Source organism: Callorhinus ursinus, unplaced genomic scaffold (genome assembly GCF_003265705.2).
Source record: "Callorhinus ursinus isolate GAN/ISIS: 27379988/994484 unplaced genomic scaffold, GSC_fseal_2.0 scaffold38, whole genome shotgun sequence".
Classification (NCBI taxonomy): domain Eukaryota; kingdom Metazoa; phylum Chordata; class Mammalia; order Carnivora; family Otariidae; genus Callorhinus; species Callorhinus ursinus.
In genome coordinates, this window is record NW_027397100.1 from 3,398,716 (window position 1) to 3,418,152 (window position 19,437).

Here is a 19,437-nt window from a genome sequence, read left to right on the forward strand (position 1 = left end):
TAGAGTTCAAAGAAAAGACTTCAATGAAAGACTTTCATAAATTATAAAAGTAGGGATTCAGTCAGATTTAATTTTAAAAATGGAATGCATCTTACATAAGGATCTTGTTAGAAATGTTGTATCTATCTGGGCACTACAGGAGATGTGCAGACTTACAACTCATGGGGTAAAGAGTGTATAGACAATTTTGATAAGGAGTTGAAGAATTCAAAAATAGTTTACAAAGAGAATCAGGAGGCAGAAGATGCTTCAAGAGGCAAGGTCCTCAGAAATTGTTCTGGAATGCTGGTTCACTTGTATCAATGTCATGTTCCTGGATAAGGGAGTAAGACACAGAATTTTAATATTTCAGTACGAAATGTGAACTCTGGTGTTTTGCACTTTGATTAAGATTCTGAATCATTAACTGGGACACAGGTATTCTCTGGCTTGAAGGCTGAATCCAGCTGAAGGATCAAGTTTTCACTATCAGGACAGGGCTTTTGACTATTGCCCACCATCCACAAGGAGTGGGGAGCAGATGCAGTTGAAGGCACCAATGCAAAGACCACAGCAGACTACTTACCTTGGCCCTGGGGGCCTGTCTCTGCCCTGCCAGCAACGTGAGTGTTGTTGAGAACCCACGTGAGCCCCATCCCACATTTCAGTGCTCCAGCAGTTAAATCAACTCCCTTCTGGGTTCCCTTCACGCCATTTGTCTCAGAGCACTGTAATTACCCATATAGTATTCCTGTCTCCCTCCACAGCACGTGGCTCGGAAAGAGACAGCAAAGGCCGCATTCATCTTGTTCACTATAACAGCCCCAACATCTAGCACCATTGAGCATCAGCAGAGCCAGCCCCTGCCAGTAGAGGATCTAACCTTTGCACTCAGCATCTAAACTCCTAAGCATGTACGTACGTATGTATGTATGTACATAAAATGAATGAATGGCAATATATACATATGCACACACCCACATCTATGTATATGAAAATGGTCTCTTCTCTTCATACTGTTTTATAACCCTTCCCCCCGCAACCCCATTTACTATATCCTGAATGTCTTCCAAGTCCTTAAACATTCTTCTAAACATTTTTTTCTTCTAAACATTTTAATCCTATGGATGTACCCTAGGTACTTAACCAGTTCCCTACTGATGAAGATTCTTCTTCTATTAAAACAATGCTACCCTGAGCATCCTGGTTGGTAAATCTATACACGTTCAGGATTATATTACTAAGACAAATTCTGAGGATTAGAATTACTGTGTCAAAGGTATATACATTTTTGGGGCTTTTGAACAATATTATAAAACAGATCTCCAGAAAAGTGGGACAAATTTATTCTCCCATCAGTAGTATATAAATGCCCATTTACCAACAGTGGCTGAACATTTAATTTTAGACATCTCATCAGGAGATAGACAAAATGAAGACCAAGCATAATTTTAAAGTCCTTGGTCCTCAGTCCAGAGAATGATGATTTCCGACATAAGGTGCTGACCTCGTGGCGGCTTCTCTAACCTTTGCTCAGGTCTCTCTAACCACACTGACACCGCTGCTATGCCGCAAACATGCCAGGCAAAGCCCAGCCTCAGGGACTTTGCACAGGTCTTCCCTCTGTCTGGGAACACTTGTCTCCCAGCTATCTGCATGGCGAAATCCCTCAACACCTTCAGGTCTTTGCTCCAATGTCACCTTTGTAGTGAGACCTACCCTAACCACCCTCCCTATTTAATACTGCCACATTCAGCACACTTGATCCCTGCCCTACCTTTTTTATACCATCATCTTGTAGCATACTATGCTTAGTCTACTGTCTAGCTCCTCCAGCTAGAACAGAAGTTCCATAAGTGCAGGGATCGTTGTCTGTTTTACCTAGTAGATGCTTAATAAATCCTTGTGGAATGAATAAATAAAACACGAGAAGTCCAGTTTAGGGAAGATACCAGTACTCAAAGGGCTCCCACTTCAGTGGGATTTCTAGGCTCTACCTGGTTCAATTTCTTGAACTCCACCACTTGGAAGAAGATGTGCTCAAGGATATGTTTGGCATCTTGTTGGTCCTTTGGTAGTTTATTGGTTACTCCAAGAATGTCACCACATTTTCTGACATAGAATTCCAGGTCTTCTTCGGTACCTAAGCACAGTTGGGGCAGTCAGATGAACACTTATCTCCTTTCCTTCCCCAAGTACAAACTTAGTGTGGTTTAGGTATCCCCTTGTCAGATTCCTTTACCTCTCAAGATCACTCACCTTTTCCTAGGGTAATGTGACCACAGGACTTAAACAAACTAAAGAGATCTCCGATGTGCTGCTTTTATAAATTAAGACAAAAGTGTGACACTTCTAATTGAAATAAAGCTGGACTGGTTCTGACTCTCCTACTCCCAGAGCCAGCATTCCTACATTAAAAAGAACAGGAAGAACTAGTAGGAAATCAAATTACCATTCTCTGAATGCAGCAAGGACCATTATGAGAAGGGCATATGGGTATTTTAAATAGCACTTATTACAGCAATATTATAGAAAAAGAAATTAAAGAAGAAAAAAATCACTCATAATTCCATCCATAACACATCTCTGTGCAGCCATCCCCAGCAGCCCGATATCAAGGATGGATAGTTATTACAGCCCTTCTTACACTAGACTATAATTCCTTTCTTTGTTTCCCCTTCTGAATGTACATTTTTAAAAATTATAGAAGTGTAAATTTTTATTAAAATATTCAAACCATACAGCTGCAAAATTCTCTTGCTCTATCCTCAACAATACCACCTAAGGTAATTACTGCCATGTGCCCTTGTGTATTTACATATGTGTAAACAATTGGGATCAAACTACAATAGCTCTGTAAGTTGCTTTCATCATTTAACGAGGTACCGTGGACATGTCATATGAAAGCTTATGCTCTATATCTTTCTTTTAACAGATGTTAACTATAATATTCCACTGTATTTCATATTTTTTAAAACAGATCCCTCTACTGATGGGATTTTTTTTTAATGCTTTTTAAGCTACAATTAATGTATCTGTAGCTATATTTTTTTGTTTCACATTTCTACAAGGATTTCTATACGATAAATTGCTAGAAACAGAAATGCTGAATCAAAGCATCTGACCCTTCACAGGTCTGTCATTCCTACTGGACCAATCACTGTGTCTTGCTAATTTTTGATTGCTCAGCACCTCCCACAATGCCTGACACAGAAGAGAGAAGCAGTGAACAGTTCACATTGAACTGTTTTCATTTTTGCATACTCCTTCCTGGTCTTTGGGCACATACAGATGTTTTCATAGTTAGGAACCTACTGAACATGCAACTTTCTATCTTGCCTTTCTTCACTTAGGATTCTCACTTAAGTTCTATCAGTGTCACTTCCTGGACTTTGGAGACCTTTTTTATAATGACATGTTGTCCCATCAAATGAATGTGACACAATTTACTACCATTGCCCTGCTAGTGAACACTAAGTCCAATTGTTTAAATAATTTTTATTCCCAATCTTAAAAATAAATAAAAGAGCAGTCATCTGTGTACCTTCACTTATCTCCTTAGATTAGATTCCCAGGAATATAATGCCTCAAAATAGATGGGTAATTTTATGCCCTTGAGCACATGTGTGCAGGCCCATTTGCTTTGCTGGAGGCAGGGTATCTCAGGAGGAGCAGTGAGCTCAGAGGCAGGAGAACCACTCACCATGCAGCTGTGTGGCCTGGGGCCTCACGTCCTCATCCACATGTCAAGGCGGGCACACATAACTCCTTCCAGGATCCCTTCCAGTTTGAAGTCTCTATAATTCTTTTGGCCCTGACTGAGGTTTCTTATTTAACTGCTCCTATGACCAATGACCTAGATCTGCTAAGTGGCAGCCAGGATCAGAATCCATCCTCTGGTTACTCAATAGGTCAGAACTAAAGACCTACGGGGATTAAAGCTGAGACCTTGGCTTCTGCTTTGCACCATGTTCTAGGTCACTGAATTAACTGGTCCAAGAGAAATGATCGACATCACTTAACGTGAAACAAACGGAAACTGTCATTTTACGCTGCCATTCATGTTTTGTTCTCCCTGAACAAACTCTAGCTTTCTCTCATGGCAAATCTCAGAAGTTCACAATTAAGTAAAACTTACAAAAGAAAACAAACATTTATCCAAACTTACACTTATTGGTAATCTGAGCAAGGCGGGCCTTCTCAGAAGAGAACGTCTCATCTAAGTCAAATAGCTCCAGCGGAGGAGGTGGTAATTCCCTGAAACTGGGAGGGAAAACCTAAAAGGAAATAAGGTCTTTCATGAAAGAACGTATGCAAAGCCATAACTGGCAGTGATAAGATGGAAGGAAAATGAGAAGCCAACTCCCAGCTCTAACCTGGGATGAACCACGCAGATGCCCATTACCGCCTTCTGCCCTAACCCATTAGACATAGCAAGCGAGATGACTAGTCCAATGTAAAAAGACAAGCAGAGCCAGCACTAAACTAAAACACCCCTAAACCGATCAAACTGACATACCAGTGCCCATTAACTTGTGCAAGGATGAAAGCTTGGGGCTGATTAGGCTTATTTGCATTGAACATTTGACTGTACAATGTGTTTCTCATTTACCCATGAGTTTATTAGGGACAGAAATTGGGGAAGCAGATACATAGATTCATGTAGAAAGTGCTAAACCGAGGGGGGCGGAGCAAGATGAAGGAGGAGTAGGAGACCTGGATTTCCTCTGGTCTCAGGAATTCAGCTGAATAGGGATCAAACCATTCTGAACACCTACGAACTCAACAGGAAATCGAAGATAAGAAGAGTAACAACACTCTAAACAGAAAAGCGACCACTTTCTGGAAGGCAGGACGTGCGGAGAAGTGAATCCGAGGCGATATTCGGGAGGATAGACGGCGGGGGAGGGGGGCCTCCGACGGCTGCTTCTGGCAAGTGATAGAGCCGCGGAGCACAAAATTGGACCTTTTTTTTTTTTTAATATTTTATTTATTTGAGAGAGAGAGAACGACAGATAGAAAGCACGAGAGGGAAGAGGGTCAGAGGGAGAAGCAGACTCCCCGCTGAGCAGGAAGCCCGATGTGGGACTCAATCCCAGGACTCCAGGATCATGACCTGAGCCGAAGGCAGTCGCTTAACCAACTGAGCCACCCAGGCACCCAAAATTGGACCTTTTAGAAGTTGGCTCTGCTGAGGGACGTGACGCTGCAGTGGCTAAGCGGGGGGTGGAATCCTCCCGGGACAGTGTGGTCTCAGGACCCTCGGGGTCACAAAAAGACGGGGTTGCCTGAGTGCGGCAGAGCTCCCAGGTGTCGGAGCGGGGAAGCCAGCTGCGGAGACGGACCCAAGGCGCGGGCTCTCAGCTCGGGGTGGCCATAAACTGTGATCCGCGGCCCAGTCGGGCCACTGCTCCTCCAGCAGGGACCCAACAAGCGGCAGAGCCGGGGAGACTACCCTTCCTCCCCCGGGAGGAGCGGCGCGGGAACGCACCGCAGGGATCTGCTGGGTTTGGAGACTCCACACAGGGTCGGGTGCCACAGATACAAACGCTCGGTCACAGGCCGAGTGAGCACGGAGTGCGGCCGGAGACCGGGGACAAGGGAGTGACTGCTTTTCTATGGGGGCGCACTGAGGAGCGGGGCCCCGAGTTCTCAGCTCCTCCGAGTGGAGATTGGGAGGCCACCATTTTTGCCCTGGTCCTCCAAGGCTGTACGGAGAGCTTGCAGGGAACAAAAGCTCCTGAGATCAAACCCGAACAGCTTGCTTAGCCCGGACCAACATGGGCGAGGCAATTCAGGCTCCGGCAAAGACATTTGGAAACCACAGCAACAGGCCCCTCCCCCAGAAGATCAGCACGAACAGCCAGCAAGCCAAGACCAAGTTTACCAATCAAGGAGAACGGGAGAACTCCAGCGCTAGGGGAATACTGCACATAGAATTCATGGCTTTTTTTTACCATGATTCATTAGTTCATCAAAGTTAATTTTTGTTAACTGTTTTTTTTTTCCTTTTCTTTTTCCCTTTTTCAACCAACATCTTATCAATCTCTTTTTAAAAAAAAAAAAATTTTTTTTATTTTTCATTTTTAGAGTCATATTTTATCCCTTCATAGTAGTTACCCTTATTTTTGGCATATATATAAGTTGTTCTCTCTTTAAAATTTTGAGATACAGTTTCTTCTAACAGATCAAAATATACCCTAAATCACTAGTGTATGGTTCTGTTCTAGTCTCCTGCCTGATCACGTTCTCTCCCTTTTTTCTTTTTTTTTTTTTAAATCTTCTTTCTTTTTTCAAACAACTTCTTATCTTATCAAGTCCTTTTATAAAATCTTTTATAATTTTCATCTTTACAGTCATCTTCTATCCCTTCATTGTATCAACCCTCATTTTGTACATATATGTCTTTCTTCCTTTAAAATTTTAGGAGGCACTTTTTTCTAACAGACCAAAATACGCCCAAAATCTAGTGTGTGGCACTGATCTATGCACTAGCCTGATCATATTTGATCACATTCTGCTTTTTTTGTATTGTTCTGTTTTTGTTTTTATCTTTTTTTTTTCCTCTTTCTTTTTTCTTTCTTTCCCTTTCTTTTCCCCTGGTTTCAGGTCTTTTCTGATTTGTATACACTATATTTGCTGGGGACGTTGTAAACCTGTTAGCATTCTGTTCTCTCATTCATCTGTTCTCCTCTGGACAAAATGACAAGACGAAAGAAATCACCTCAGCAAAAAGAACAAGAGGTAATACCGTCAGCCAGGGACCTACTCAATATGGACATTAGTACGATGTCAGACCTAGAGTTCAGAATCATGACTTTAAAGATACTAGCTGGGCTTGAAAAAAGCGTGGAAGTTATTAGAGAAACCCTTTCTGGAGAAATAAAAGAACTAAAATCTAACCAAGTCGAAATCAAAAAGGCTATTGATGAGGTGCAATCAAAAATGGGGGCACTAACTGCTAGGATAAATGAGGCAGAAGAGAGAATCAGCGATATAGAAGACCAAATGATGGAAAGTAAAGAGGCTGAGAAAAAGAGGGAGAAACAACTACAGGATCACGAGGGCAGAATTCGAGAGATAAGTGATTCGATAAGACGAAACAACATTAGAATAATTGGGATCCCAGAAGAAGAAGAAAGAGAGAGAGGGGCAGAAGGTATATTGGAGAAAATAATAGCAGAGAACTTCCCTAATGTGAGGAAGGAAACAGGCATCAAAATCAATAAAAATAGGTCAACACCCCGACATCTAATAGTAAAACTTACGAGTCTCAGAGACAAAGAGAAAATCCTGAAAGTGGCTCGGGAGAAGAGATATGTAACCTACAAGGGTAGAAACGTTAGAATGGCAACAGACCTATCCACAGAGACCTGGCAGGCCAGAAAGGACTGGCAAGATATCTTCAGAGCACTAAACGAGAAAAATATGCAGCCAAGAATACTATATCCAGCTAGGCTATCATTGAAAATAGAAGGAGAGATAAAAAGCTTCCAGGACAAACAAAAACTAAAGGAATTTGCAAACACGAAACCAGCCCTCCAAGAAATATTGAGAGGGGTCCTCTAAGCAAAGAGAGAACCTAAAAGCAGCAAAGAGCAGAAACGAACACAGACAACAGACAGTTAACAGTCACCTTACAGGTAATACAATGGCACTAAATTCATACTTTGAATAGTTACCCTGAATGTAAATGGGCTCAATGCCCCAATCAAAAGACACAGGCTATCAGATTGGATTAAAAAACAAGACCCATCAATATGCTGTCTGCAAGAGACTCATTTTAGACCCAAAGACACCCCCAGATTGAAAGTGAGGGGGTGGAAAACCATTTACCATGCTAATGGACACCAAAAGAAAGCTGGGGTGGCAATCCTTATATCAGACAAACTAGATTTTAAAACAAAGACTGTAATAAGAGATGAGGAAGGACACTATATCCTACTTAAAGGGTCTATCCAACAAGAAGATCTAACAATTGTAAATATCTATGCCCCGAACATGGGAGCTGCCAATTATATAAGGCAATTAATAACAAAAGCAAAGAAACACATTGACAACAGTACAATAATAGTGGGGGACTTTAACACCCCCCTGACTGAAATGGACAGATCATCTAAGCAAAAGATCAACAAGGAAATAAAGACTTTAAATGACACACTGGACCAAATGGACTTCACAGACATATTCAGAACATTCCATCCCAAAGCAACAGAATACACATTCCTCTCTAGTGCCCATGGAACATTCTCCAGAATAGATCACATCCTAGGTCACAAATCAGGTCTCAACCGGTACCAAAAGATTGGGATCATTCCCTGCATATTTTCAGACCATAATGCTTTGAAACTAGAACTCAACCACAAGAGGAAAGTCGGAAAGAACTCAAATACATGGAGGCTAAAGAGCATCCTACTAAAGAATCAATGGGTCAACCAAGAAATTAAAGAAGAATTTAAAAAATTCATGGAAACCAATGAAAATGAAAACACAACTGTTCAAAATCTTTGGGATACAGCAAAGGCAGTCCTGAGAGGAACGTATATAGTAATACAAGCCTTTCTCAAGAAACAAGAAAGGTCTCAAATACACAACCTAACCCTACACCTAAAGGAGCTGGAGAAAGAACAGCAAATAAAGCCTAAACCCAGCAGGAGAAGAGAAATCATAAAGATCAGAGCAGAAATCAATGAACTAGAAACCAAAAGAACAGTAGAACAGACCAACGAAACTAGGAGCTGGTTCTTTGAAAGAATTAACAAGATTGATAAACCCCTGGCCAGACTGATCAAAAAGAAAAGAGAAATGACCCAAATCAACAAAATCATGAATGAAAGAGGAGAGATCACAACCAACACCAAAGAAATACAAACAATTATAAGAACATATTATGAGCAACTCTATGCCAGCAAATTAGATAACCTGGAAGAAATGGGTGCATTCCTAGAGATGTATCAACTACCAAAATTGAACCAGGAAGAAACAGAAAACCTGAACAGACCTATAGCCACTAAGGAAATTGAAACAGTCATCAAAAATCTCCCAAGAAACAAAAGCCCAGGGCCAGATGGCTTCCCAGGGGAATTCTATCAGACATTTCAAGAAGAATTAATACCTATTCTCCTGAAACTGTTCCAAAAAATAGAAATGAAAGGGAAACTTCCAAACTCATTTTATGAGGCCAGCATTACCTTGATCCCAAAACCAGACAAAGACCCCATCAAAAAAGAGAATTACAGACCAATATCCTTGATGAACATGGATGCAAAAATTCTCACCAAAATACTAGCCAATAGGATCCAACAGTACATTAAAAGGATTATTCACCAGGACCAAGTGGGATTTATTCCTGGGGTGCAACGCTGGTTCAACATCCGCAAAACAATCAACGTGATACAATACATTAACAAAAGAAAGAACAAGAATCATATGATCCTCTCAATAGATGCAGAAAAAGCATTTGACAAAGTACAACATCCTTTCTTGATCAAAACTCTTCAGAGTATAGGGATAGAGGGTACATACCTCAATATCATAAAAGCCATCTATGAAAAACCTACAGCGAATATCATTCTCAATGGGGAAAGGCTGAGAGCTTTACCCCTAAGGTCAGGAACGCGGCAGGGATGTCCACTCTCACCACTGCTATTCAACATAGTATTAGAAGTCCTAGCCACAGCCATCAGACAACAAAAAGAAATCAAAGGCATCCAAATCGGCAAAGAGGAAGTCAAACTCTCACTCTTTGCAGATGATATGATACTGTATGTGGAAAACCCAAAAGACTCCACCCCAAAACTGCTAGAACTCATACAGGAATTCAGTCAAGTAGCAGGATATAAAATCAATGCACAGAAATCAGTGGCATTCCTATACACCAACAACAAGACAGAAGAGAGACAAATCAAGGAGTCGATCCCATTTCCAATTGCACCCAAAACCATTAGATACCTAGGAATAAATCTAACCAAAGAGGCAAAGGATCTGTACTCAGAAAACTATAAAATACTCATGAAAGAAATTGAAGAAGACACAAAGAAATGGAAAAACGTTCCATGCTCATGGATTGGAAGAACAAACATTGTGAAGATGTCAGTGCTACCTAGAGCAATCTACACATTCGATGCAATCCCCATCAAAATACCATCCACTTTTTTCAAAGAAATGGAACAAATAATCCTAAAATTTGTATGGAACCAGAAGAGACCCCGAATAGCCAGAGGAATACTGAAAAAAAAAGCAAAGCTGGCGGCATCACAATTCCGGACTTCCGGCTCTATTACAAAGCTGTCATCATCAAGACAGTATGGTACTGGCACAAAAACAGACACATAGATCAATGGAACAGAATAGAGAGCCCAGAAATGGACCCTCAACTCTACGGTCAACTTATTTTTGACAAAGCAGGAAAGAATGTCCAATGGCAAAAAGACAGTCTCTTCAACAAATGGTGTTGGGAAAATTGGACAGCCACATGCAGAAGAATGAAACTGGACCACTTCCTTACACCACACACAAAAATAGACTCCAAATGGTTGAAAGACCTCAACGTGAGACAGGTGTCCATCCAAGTCCTAAAGGAGAACAGAGGTAGCAACCTTTTCGACCTTAGCCGCAGCAACTTCTTCCTAGAAACATCGCCAAAGGCAAGGGAAGCCAGGGCAAAAATGAACTATTGGGATTTCATCAAGATAAAAAGCTTTTGCACAGCAAAAGAAACAGTCCACAAAACCCAAAGACAACCGACAGAATGGGAGAAAATATTTGCAAATGACATATTAGATAAAGGGCTAGTATCCAAAATCTATAAAGAACTTATCAAACTCAACACCCAAAGAACAAATAATCCAATCAAGAAATGGGCAGAAGACATGAACAGACATTTCTCCAAAGAAGACATCCAAATGGCCAACAGGACATGAAAAAGTGCTCAACATCGCTCGGCATCAGGGAAATCCAAATCAAAACCTCCATGAGATACCACCTCACACCCGTCAGAATGGCTAAAATTAACAGTCAGGGAACGACAGATGTTGGCGGGGATGTGGAGAAAGGGGAACCCTCGTACACTGTTGGTGGGAATGCAAGCTGGTGCAACCACTCTGGAAAACAGTATGGAGGTTCCTCAAACAGTTGAAATTAGAGCTACCGTTCGATCCAGCAATTGCACTACTGGGTATTTACCACAAAGATACAAATGTAGGGATCTGAAGGGGTACGTGCACCCCAATGTTTATAGCAGCAATGTCCACAATAGCCAAACTGTGGAAAGAGTCAAGATGTCCATCGACAGATGAATGGATAAAGAAGATGTGGTATATATACACAATGGAATATTATGCAGCCATCAAAAGGAATGAGATCTTGCCATTTGCAATGACGTGGATGGAACTGGAGGGTGTTATGCTGAGTGAAATAAGTCAATCAGAGAAAGATATGTATCATATGACCTCACTGATATGAGGAATTCTTAATCTCAGGAAACAAACTAAGTGTTACTGGAGTGGTGGGGGGTGGGAGGGATGGGGTGGCTGGGTGATAAGACATTAGGGAGGGTATGTGCTATGGTGAGCACTGTGAATTGTACAGGACTGTTGAATCACGGATCTGTACCTCTGAAACAAATAATGCAATATATGTTAAGAAAAAAAAAAGAAGATAGCAGGAGGGGAAGAATGAAGGAGAGTAAGTCGGAGGGGAAGACGAACCATGAGAGAGGATGGACTCTGAAAAACAAACTGAGGGTTCTAGAGGGGAGGGGGTGGGGGGATGGGTTAGCCTGGTGATGGGTATTAAAGAGGGCACATTCTGCGTGGAGCACTGGGTGTTATGCACAAACAATGAATCATGGAACACTACATCAAAAAGTAATGATGTAATGTATGGCGATTAACGTAACAATAAACATTATTAAAAAAAAAGAAAGTGCTAAACCTGGAGCCAGAATTCGCACGTATGAGCCAGTGGTGTGCTGAGAAATGTTTCACTACCAGCTTTCAAGACAACAGAACACACACAGGTATGCCTTGTAGCCTTTGTCATTTTCTGCAGTGGAAATACTCCCACCATGGCCAATTTCAAGCTACCAAAATGAAGCAAAGTAGTTCATACCATTCCAGAATGTGGTGGGATAGGACGGTTTTGAAGGCAAGGTGAGTTCCTGCTGGACTGGGATGTTCAAAGTAACCTGTGAACAGCTGCCCCTCCGGCCCCCCAGGGCGCTATGAATCTGTGCCATGAACCTGAGCACCTATTGCCTGGAAAGGTGCAGTGCAAAGCATTTCCTCCTTTTCACCAATTACTTCTGTCATATATGCCCTCCAACTATACAAGATGGGAAATGCTTAACAGCCCCAAAGTCCACACCCTTGATCTCTCGGTTGGGAGCTACAGCAATGGAAGGCCTTACGGAATACTAATGGTCTGGTCTCTGCATGTTCAGAGCCAGAGAAACGTGACTTTGTGAGAACTGCCATAACATAAGGTGTACATATCCACATCTGATGGCCTAGTTGGCAAGGTAAGGGCAAAGAGCGGGATTCTGTAGCAGGATCCCCCAAGCACACCTACTCACCGCTGGCTGAAGGGCTGGCAGCGGCGTCTCAAACTGAGGCTGGATGAGCTGGAGAGGTTCATGTTTCACATTTAGCTGTTCATGGGCCCTGTGTTAATAAGACAAAAAAGCAAGGATCAACATGAGACACTGTGGCAAAGTGCCATCTAACTGACCACTGTGTGCTCTTCTCCATCAAATCAGGCGGTTCAAGACTTTTGTAGAAAAACACACAAAATGCATTGTTATAGGTAATATAATGATCCCTTTGTGAATCTTCTCTACTGTATCGTATGGTATTGACTATATTGAGAACTGAAAGGGAAAGTTCTTTCAAGTTTCATATCAGGATTCTCCTAAACAGGCTTTTTATTTTTACCCAGTGGACAATGTGAATCTTGTAACTCACTGTTTCCTTGTTTTTACAACCAAGAGACAGGAGTCAAATCTAAAGTTGGCTTCTGGCAACTGAACAGATCTGTACAGTATACACTTCTTTCTTTCTTTCTTTTAATTAATTAATTAATTTATTTTTAGTAATCTCAACACCCAACATGGTGCTCACGACCCCGAGATCAAGAGTCACATGCTCTTCCGACCGAGCTGTCCCTTAATATACACTCCTGTGTGCTCATTCACTCAGCAAGTATTTACTGAATATGTACCAGTTTTATACACTAGGAGAACAGCAACCGTGAAAACAAGAGACCAAGGCAGCCTCCTGAACTTACATTCTACATGAGGAGAGACACACAATAAACAAAACGTAAGATGCCAGGTATCAATATGTATTGAGAAGAGAAACAAACCAGGAGAGAGGGATAGAGACAGGGAGGGGGCATGGGGTACAGCCTGTCAGAGAAGCCCTGAGTGAAAGGGAGGGAGAAGTCATGTACTTACTTTCACAAGTATCCCAGGAAGAGGCAAGCGCAAGGAGAGCAGGAATAAGGGTGCGAGGGGTTTTCACAGGACCTGGGGCAGCCAGCGTGGCCACAGCAGGGGGAGAGTGCTAGTGAGGAGTTCAGAGTCAAGTGCTGATCTTACCCCTGTGTTTCTTTTTGATTGTGGCTTCCGCTCTGCCTCCATTCTCTCAAACTTTGCTTTTATCCTTTTGTACTGCACATAATTTTGTAAGTGGGCTGAACTCCTCTGGGAATGAGGCAAATTAAAATATACTCACCTAATTTAAACTATATACACATCTGTGACCTTTTAAAATTAAGTGAACAAGCAAATGCCAAAGGGTGGTAGACAAAGTTCATGCCTGCTTCTGCGGATGGGTGATTTTAGAAAGGAAAGAGGTCTGTGACTGAAGGAAGGCACTTAGCTGAGCTTATTGCCATCACCCCCTCACTATTCCCAGGTGCCTGGGGAGAAGCTTTCCTGGCAATGCAGAAGATCCCTATGGAGAGAAGAGAGTACCTGTTGCATATCACATACTATGCCTGACTCTGTGCTAGGCACTTAAACTTATTTCACTTAATGCTCAAAACAACCCTGGACAGAGGGTATAATCTTTTACAAAGAGGAAGCAGAGGTATAGAGATGAAATAGCTTCCCAGGGTCACGTGGTTAAGAAGGAACAAAGACAAGATTAGAACTCTGAGCTGGCCAATCCCTGCCAACCAGAGGCCCCAAGACTCAGTCTATACTGAAGGCAGAATGTCGTTAAGGGCAGTATCTAAGCTAAAGGTCCCACCACTGGCACACAAAGAATCCTGCTGCCAAGCCCTGGCCTCTGCCATCCCAGCCGTGATTTTCTGCTTTCTGTCCCCACACGGTAGCCTCGGCTATACTGAAGCCCTGTGGGAACAATAAAACAAGTCCCATTTCCTCAACCCTTTCTTGCTCAGCTCACCGCCTACCCAAATTTTCCTCCACCTATTAGCCAACAGCAAGCGTGTACTTGATGAGGGTGGGGGATGGGTGGAGAAACGAATCTTAAAAAACCCAGAAAACCTAATTCAGAAAGCTATTTCCAGAACACTCTGGCCTGACCTGTGGCACCGCGTTTTTATCACCGTGTCTCAGTCCCCAACCCATCAGCCCGTGAACTCAGTGCAGGGACCCCACACTGTCTCTACCTCCCCCAACACACACTGATAAATACCAAATGGACGAATGAAGTTACTTCAGAGCAACATTCTACAGACTGCATAAATATTTAAAAACTAATCGATTTTTTACTCAGAAAAAAAGATACTGCATTCAAAAGAGGTTACTAGCAGATATGAGAATACCTAGGAGCACCATATGGAAACTGGCCTGTAACTACCGTCCTTTGCTATGGTATGAACGATAAATACAATTAAAAGAGCGATCCAAGCTCCAAAATATCTACAATACTTGACTCTGCTGGCACTAAAATAACAGATGGTTCCAGTCAATCCTGCATTCAATGCCAAAGCACAGTCACAATGGCCTGATCTAAACCACATCGGGAGAGAAGCAGACCAAACTAAAGGCAGAAGCTGGGTGGACTATAACTGGCTGGAGGAGCAGCCCCAGGTGCCTTTTGTTATTCTGAGAACAGCGCAAACAGCAGAGGAGGAGCCATGGGCCCACCTCCAGACCACCCCCCACTTCCCTGTTCTTTTGCCTTCCTTGGCTTCCCGGGACTCTGCTGAGGCTCATGCTCCCCTGCCCCTCCAGCTGCTTTTCCCCAGCTTGTCAAAGGCCCTCCTCTTCTCCTGCCTTGAATGCCAGGGCAGCTGTTAAGCCAAGTCTCTAGCCCAATTCCCACTCCTCAAGTGCCTGCTGGAGAACACGGAGAACAGATTGTTGCAGGGCATTTCAGAGGGCCAAGTTTTCAACTATTAAGTTGGCCTTGTTCAAAGTCAAGGCTACATGCAGTTCAAAGGGCAATTAGGAATAAACTTCCCTACCTGGACACGCGTGCACGTGTGAACATGCGGGCTTTGCCCATAGAAGCTACATCGTTGCCCAACTGTCTCTCTGAACATCCCCGCCAGCTCCTGAACCCCTGATGGTGGAGCACCCAGCATCGTGCCAAGCAGACACAGGCCCCCCAAAAATGTTTGTTGAAATAACCAATGCCTAGCTCAAAGGGCCCCCCTTTCATAAAGCCTTCCCTGCTCACTGCAGTGAGTCAAATTCTCTCGCTTCATTATGCCCATGGCCTCCAGGTTTATATTTCACATTTGGCATTAATACAATAACTTCGCCTCACAGTCTCTGTCCGTCTCCTCCATAAAATCATTAACCTTGGACACAGTGCCTGGCACAGGAGGAGCTCAGTCAGTATTTGGGAAACTTGAACCTAAATACAGCAGTAGGAAGTCAGACACTCAGCCTTTGGTTTATTCAGATGTAGACCCCATGTCAGGCCAAAGATGCTGAAGAATGTTGGCCTCAGTCCCTGTCCCCGTCATTAGGAATGGACAACAATGACGAGCAGGCAACAGGGCAGGGAATCGAACAGGGAAAAGCCTTGGTCTGAAAGGCATTCAGGCTCCCACCTTGGGAGAAGACCTGACCCTCTCTAAACCAGTTTCCTCAGCTGGAAATCCAGCAGGTGATTCAGAGGACAAATGAAGTACGATGTGGAAGTAACAATGTGGGGTGCCTGCAGGGCACCTCGGCTACCCTACTCAGTTTACTGGGGTTCCTGGGGTATGGGACCCTCCATGCTAAAACCAGGTAAGTCCCAGGCAAACCAGAACATGCCGGTCACCCCAAATGCCTGATACGGAGCCTAGAACACAACAGGCGACCGCAGTTTCCTCTCCATCTACCCCCACCCCAATTTTCCCAGCTGTCTTTGTCGGCCTCATCACAGACCTGAGAACATGTTTTGCATACCACATAGGCCATGACCCTAACTCCTGTCCCCAGGCTCAGGTTTTCAAACCAAACACTCAGAATGGAGCGCAGGGCAGCTCCGAGAGCTACAGGTACTGACTTGATGACCTTGGGGAGGGAGGTGGTATCCAGCTGGTAAATGGACAGGTCGAAGAGGGTGGTAAAGTCTCTTGGGTTCTCATCGCCCTCCTGGAGACACACTCGAAGCCGCTCTGATAGGGTGGCTGTGTCGGGCAGCATCATGTAGTCAGAAATCTGAAAGCCACAAGAGGGTTCACACAGCACAGGGGAGTAAGAATTTTCGTCTAAGTCTGCAGTATTTCTACTCTCTTATCAAGAGATTTCACTGTTCCTGGTCACTAACAACTAAACCTTAAATAAACCACTTCATGTGGAAAGAGGAACAAAAGTCACTTGGCTAAACCCCAATGCTGGCTAAATCCAACTCCATAATTCCTCAGGCGGTACCAAACACAGCTAGAGAGAAACAAGCATGCAGACCGGCCTCCTTTTAGTTTCATGATCACTGATTTGAGTGGTCAGCAATCAACTGTATTTCTTTAATTCATTCACTTCCCACTATCCTAAGCAATACCTTCCTTTTGTCACTTCAGCCAACTAAAACAATTTTCCCTTTCTTAATTTTAGCTGCTGACCTTATTATTTTCTATTTCAATGAGAAAATAGAAGCAATCATAAAAGACAGTCCACAAGCTCCCACTACAGCGGCTGTCCGTCCACCGGCATCTATAGGCCATATACTCGGCTTCCTCTGCTGTTACAGGTGTGAACGGCCAGGGACCCCGGCAGAGATGACCCTTGCACTCGGACGCTAGATCCCAGCCCTTCTCACCTAGCCAAGGACATGCTTCCAGCACTGCTGAGAGCCCTTAATGATGATACATGCTGAGTGCTGGTAACAGTGTAAGACCAGGAAAACCTAAACGTCCACCAATAGGAGACTGGTTAATATACTACAGTACAAACAATGAAAAATACTGTCTTAAAAAAAAAAAATCAAAAGAAAGCTCTATATGTATAAATAAGGAAACATCTCTTAAGACATATTGCTAATTTTTAAAAACTAGGTGGTGGTGAATACAGTGTGTATAGTACCATTTGTGTAAAACAAGGGGAAAGGAGATATATGCACATATTTACTTATATGTGTATAAAATATCCCTGGAAGAACATACAAGAAACAGCTAAGGCTGCTGTCACTGGGGAGGGGAACAAAGTGGTTGGACAAAGACAGGAGGGAAACTGTTCATTGTGTATGCTTTTGAATTCCAAACTGTGATTCTATTACCTACTCAAAAAGTACATTTAACTTTAAATAAATGCATGCTGGCAACAAAAAGTTTATTCCTAATTGCCCTCTGAGGTCCCCGCAACAATGTGTTCTATATTCTCCAGGGCCAGCACGGGAGGATGTGCCTGAGCATTACAGAAACAAGCCTAGACAAACAGGCTCACTTTTTCTATATCCCAGGAGTCAAAAAACTCCCTAATCTTCAAACTTTTTTTTTTTTTAGATAAGGAACAGGAGAGGAACATAAATAAATAACTACTTTTCCCTACAGTCTTTGTCTGTGTTAGAGGCTTCACCCCGCAAACAGGATGGGGATTGAAAGTGAGAGCAATCACAGAGGCACTGACCACATCAGGACACGCACCCAAACGCAGCAGGAGGATGGGTAAGGGCCCAGCAATCCCAAAGGTCCTGAGGCTGGTTCGCATCTCTGCACGGAGACCTGCTACACAATCCTAGTTCAGGAAACTATCAAGGCCTTCGATGTCCAGACAGAAACATAAGAGGACTCCCAAGATCACTGGTTTTCATGACTTCCTGGCAGATTTGGAGGTTAAAACTTGTCATGGAAATCCCCTCAGCTCTTTATTGAGCTACCATTTTATTAAGTATCATTTGAAACTGAACTGTTATTTGGGTTTGAAACCCACTCCAACATAAGATTTGATCCAAAATCCCAGGAAGTTTGGATATTCAGAATTTCTTACTTTGCAGTGTTACTGGGTCCAGAATTTTACTTTCCAAAGCCTTACAACACAAAGGACATTTGCACCAGGTCTCCTGTGCAGAAATACATGAAACCACGGGATTTTAGAGAAAGGCCACGGCGACACCATCTTCCTCTGGTGCCCTATTGACATGGCCCTCCAGAACCAGTCCGGTGTCACAGGCAGTGCACAGTGAACAAGAGAGCAGTAGAAAAGGGATGGGCTCCAGAATCAGCCTTACATGGACATTAGTAATGGCTAGCCAGGTATCAATCTCAGTGGGGACCTTGAAGAACGTACTTACTTCCACTTCCTCAGCTAGGAAACAGGAATGACAGAAACTGAGTAAGAGCAAGGCGGCCGCACAGACCAGGATGCAGCTGCTTCCCTGGCCCCCCACACTCTAACTAGGACTGGCACCTGACCAAGTCACAATCCACTCAAGACTTGGGTCCTGTGAGATCTAAAAAGTGAATTCCTGACTGTCCTCCAATTCTTTTATTAGGAGGGCTTATATCACTTTTGGGGAGGTATTTAAACAAAATATCCATACATTTCATGTTTCCATATGGAAATATTTTAGACACAGGGCTCTCCTGTTTCCTAACCCAAGTCAGCCCTTGGGAGGCCACACACTCAGCTGAGGGAGGAAGCAGACAGTAGGCCGCCATTTCTGACCATCTTCTCGCCCACTTCCTGCTACCTACCCACAGCCAGGAAATCATTTCCCTGACACTTCAGAGTTTAAGAAACAGAGAAGCAGGGCGCCTGGGTGGCTCAGTCAGTTGAGCGTCTCCACAACTCGGGTTGTGGTCTCAAGATCTGCGTGGGTTCTGTGCTCAGTGGGGTCTGCTTGGGACTCTCTCTCTCCCTCTGCCCCTCCTGCCTGTGCAATCTCTCTCTCTCTCTGAGAATAAATAAGAAAGGAATAATATGAAAAATAAATCTTAGAAAAATAAATGAATGAATAAACAAATAAATCTTAGGAAGGAAGGAAGGGAGGGAGGGAGGGAGGGAAGGAAGGAAGGGAAGGAAGGGAAGGAAGGGAAGGAAGGGAAGGAAGG

General features: G+C 43.3%; 1 protein-coding gene across 4 annotated transcripts in view; it reads right to left on the minus strand.

Moving 5' to 3' along the window:
- The window catches only part of IFT52 (intraflagellar transport 52), a 42,090-nt gene continuing 22,653 nt past the window's right edge, over window positions 1–19,437 (minus strand). For all 4 annotated transcript variants that reach the window (XM_025875449.2, XM_025875448.2, XM_073880399.1 and 1 more), the window contains 5 exons: window positions 16,455–16,609; window positions 12,554–12,641; window positions 4,148–4,256; window positions 1,977–2,122; window positions 1–313 (listed from right to left, as the gene is read on the minus strand). In XM_025875449.2, coding sequence (XP_025731234.1) covers window positions 266–313; window positions 1,977–2,122; window positions 4,148–4,256; window positions 12,554–12,641; window positions 16,455–16,609 — 546 coding nt within the window. In that variant the 3' untranslated portion in view covers window positions 1–265. The remainder of the gene's footprint in view (window positions 314–1,976; window positions 2,123–4,147; window positions 4,257–12,553; window positions 12,642–16,454; window positions 16,610–19,437) is intronic.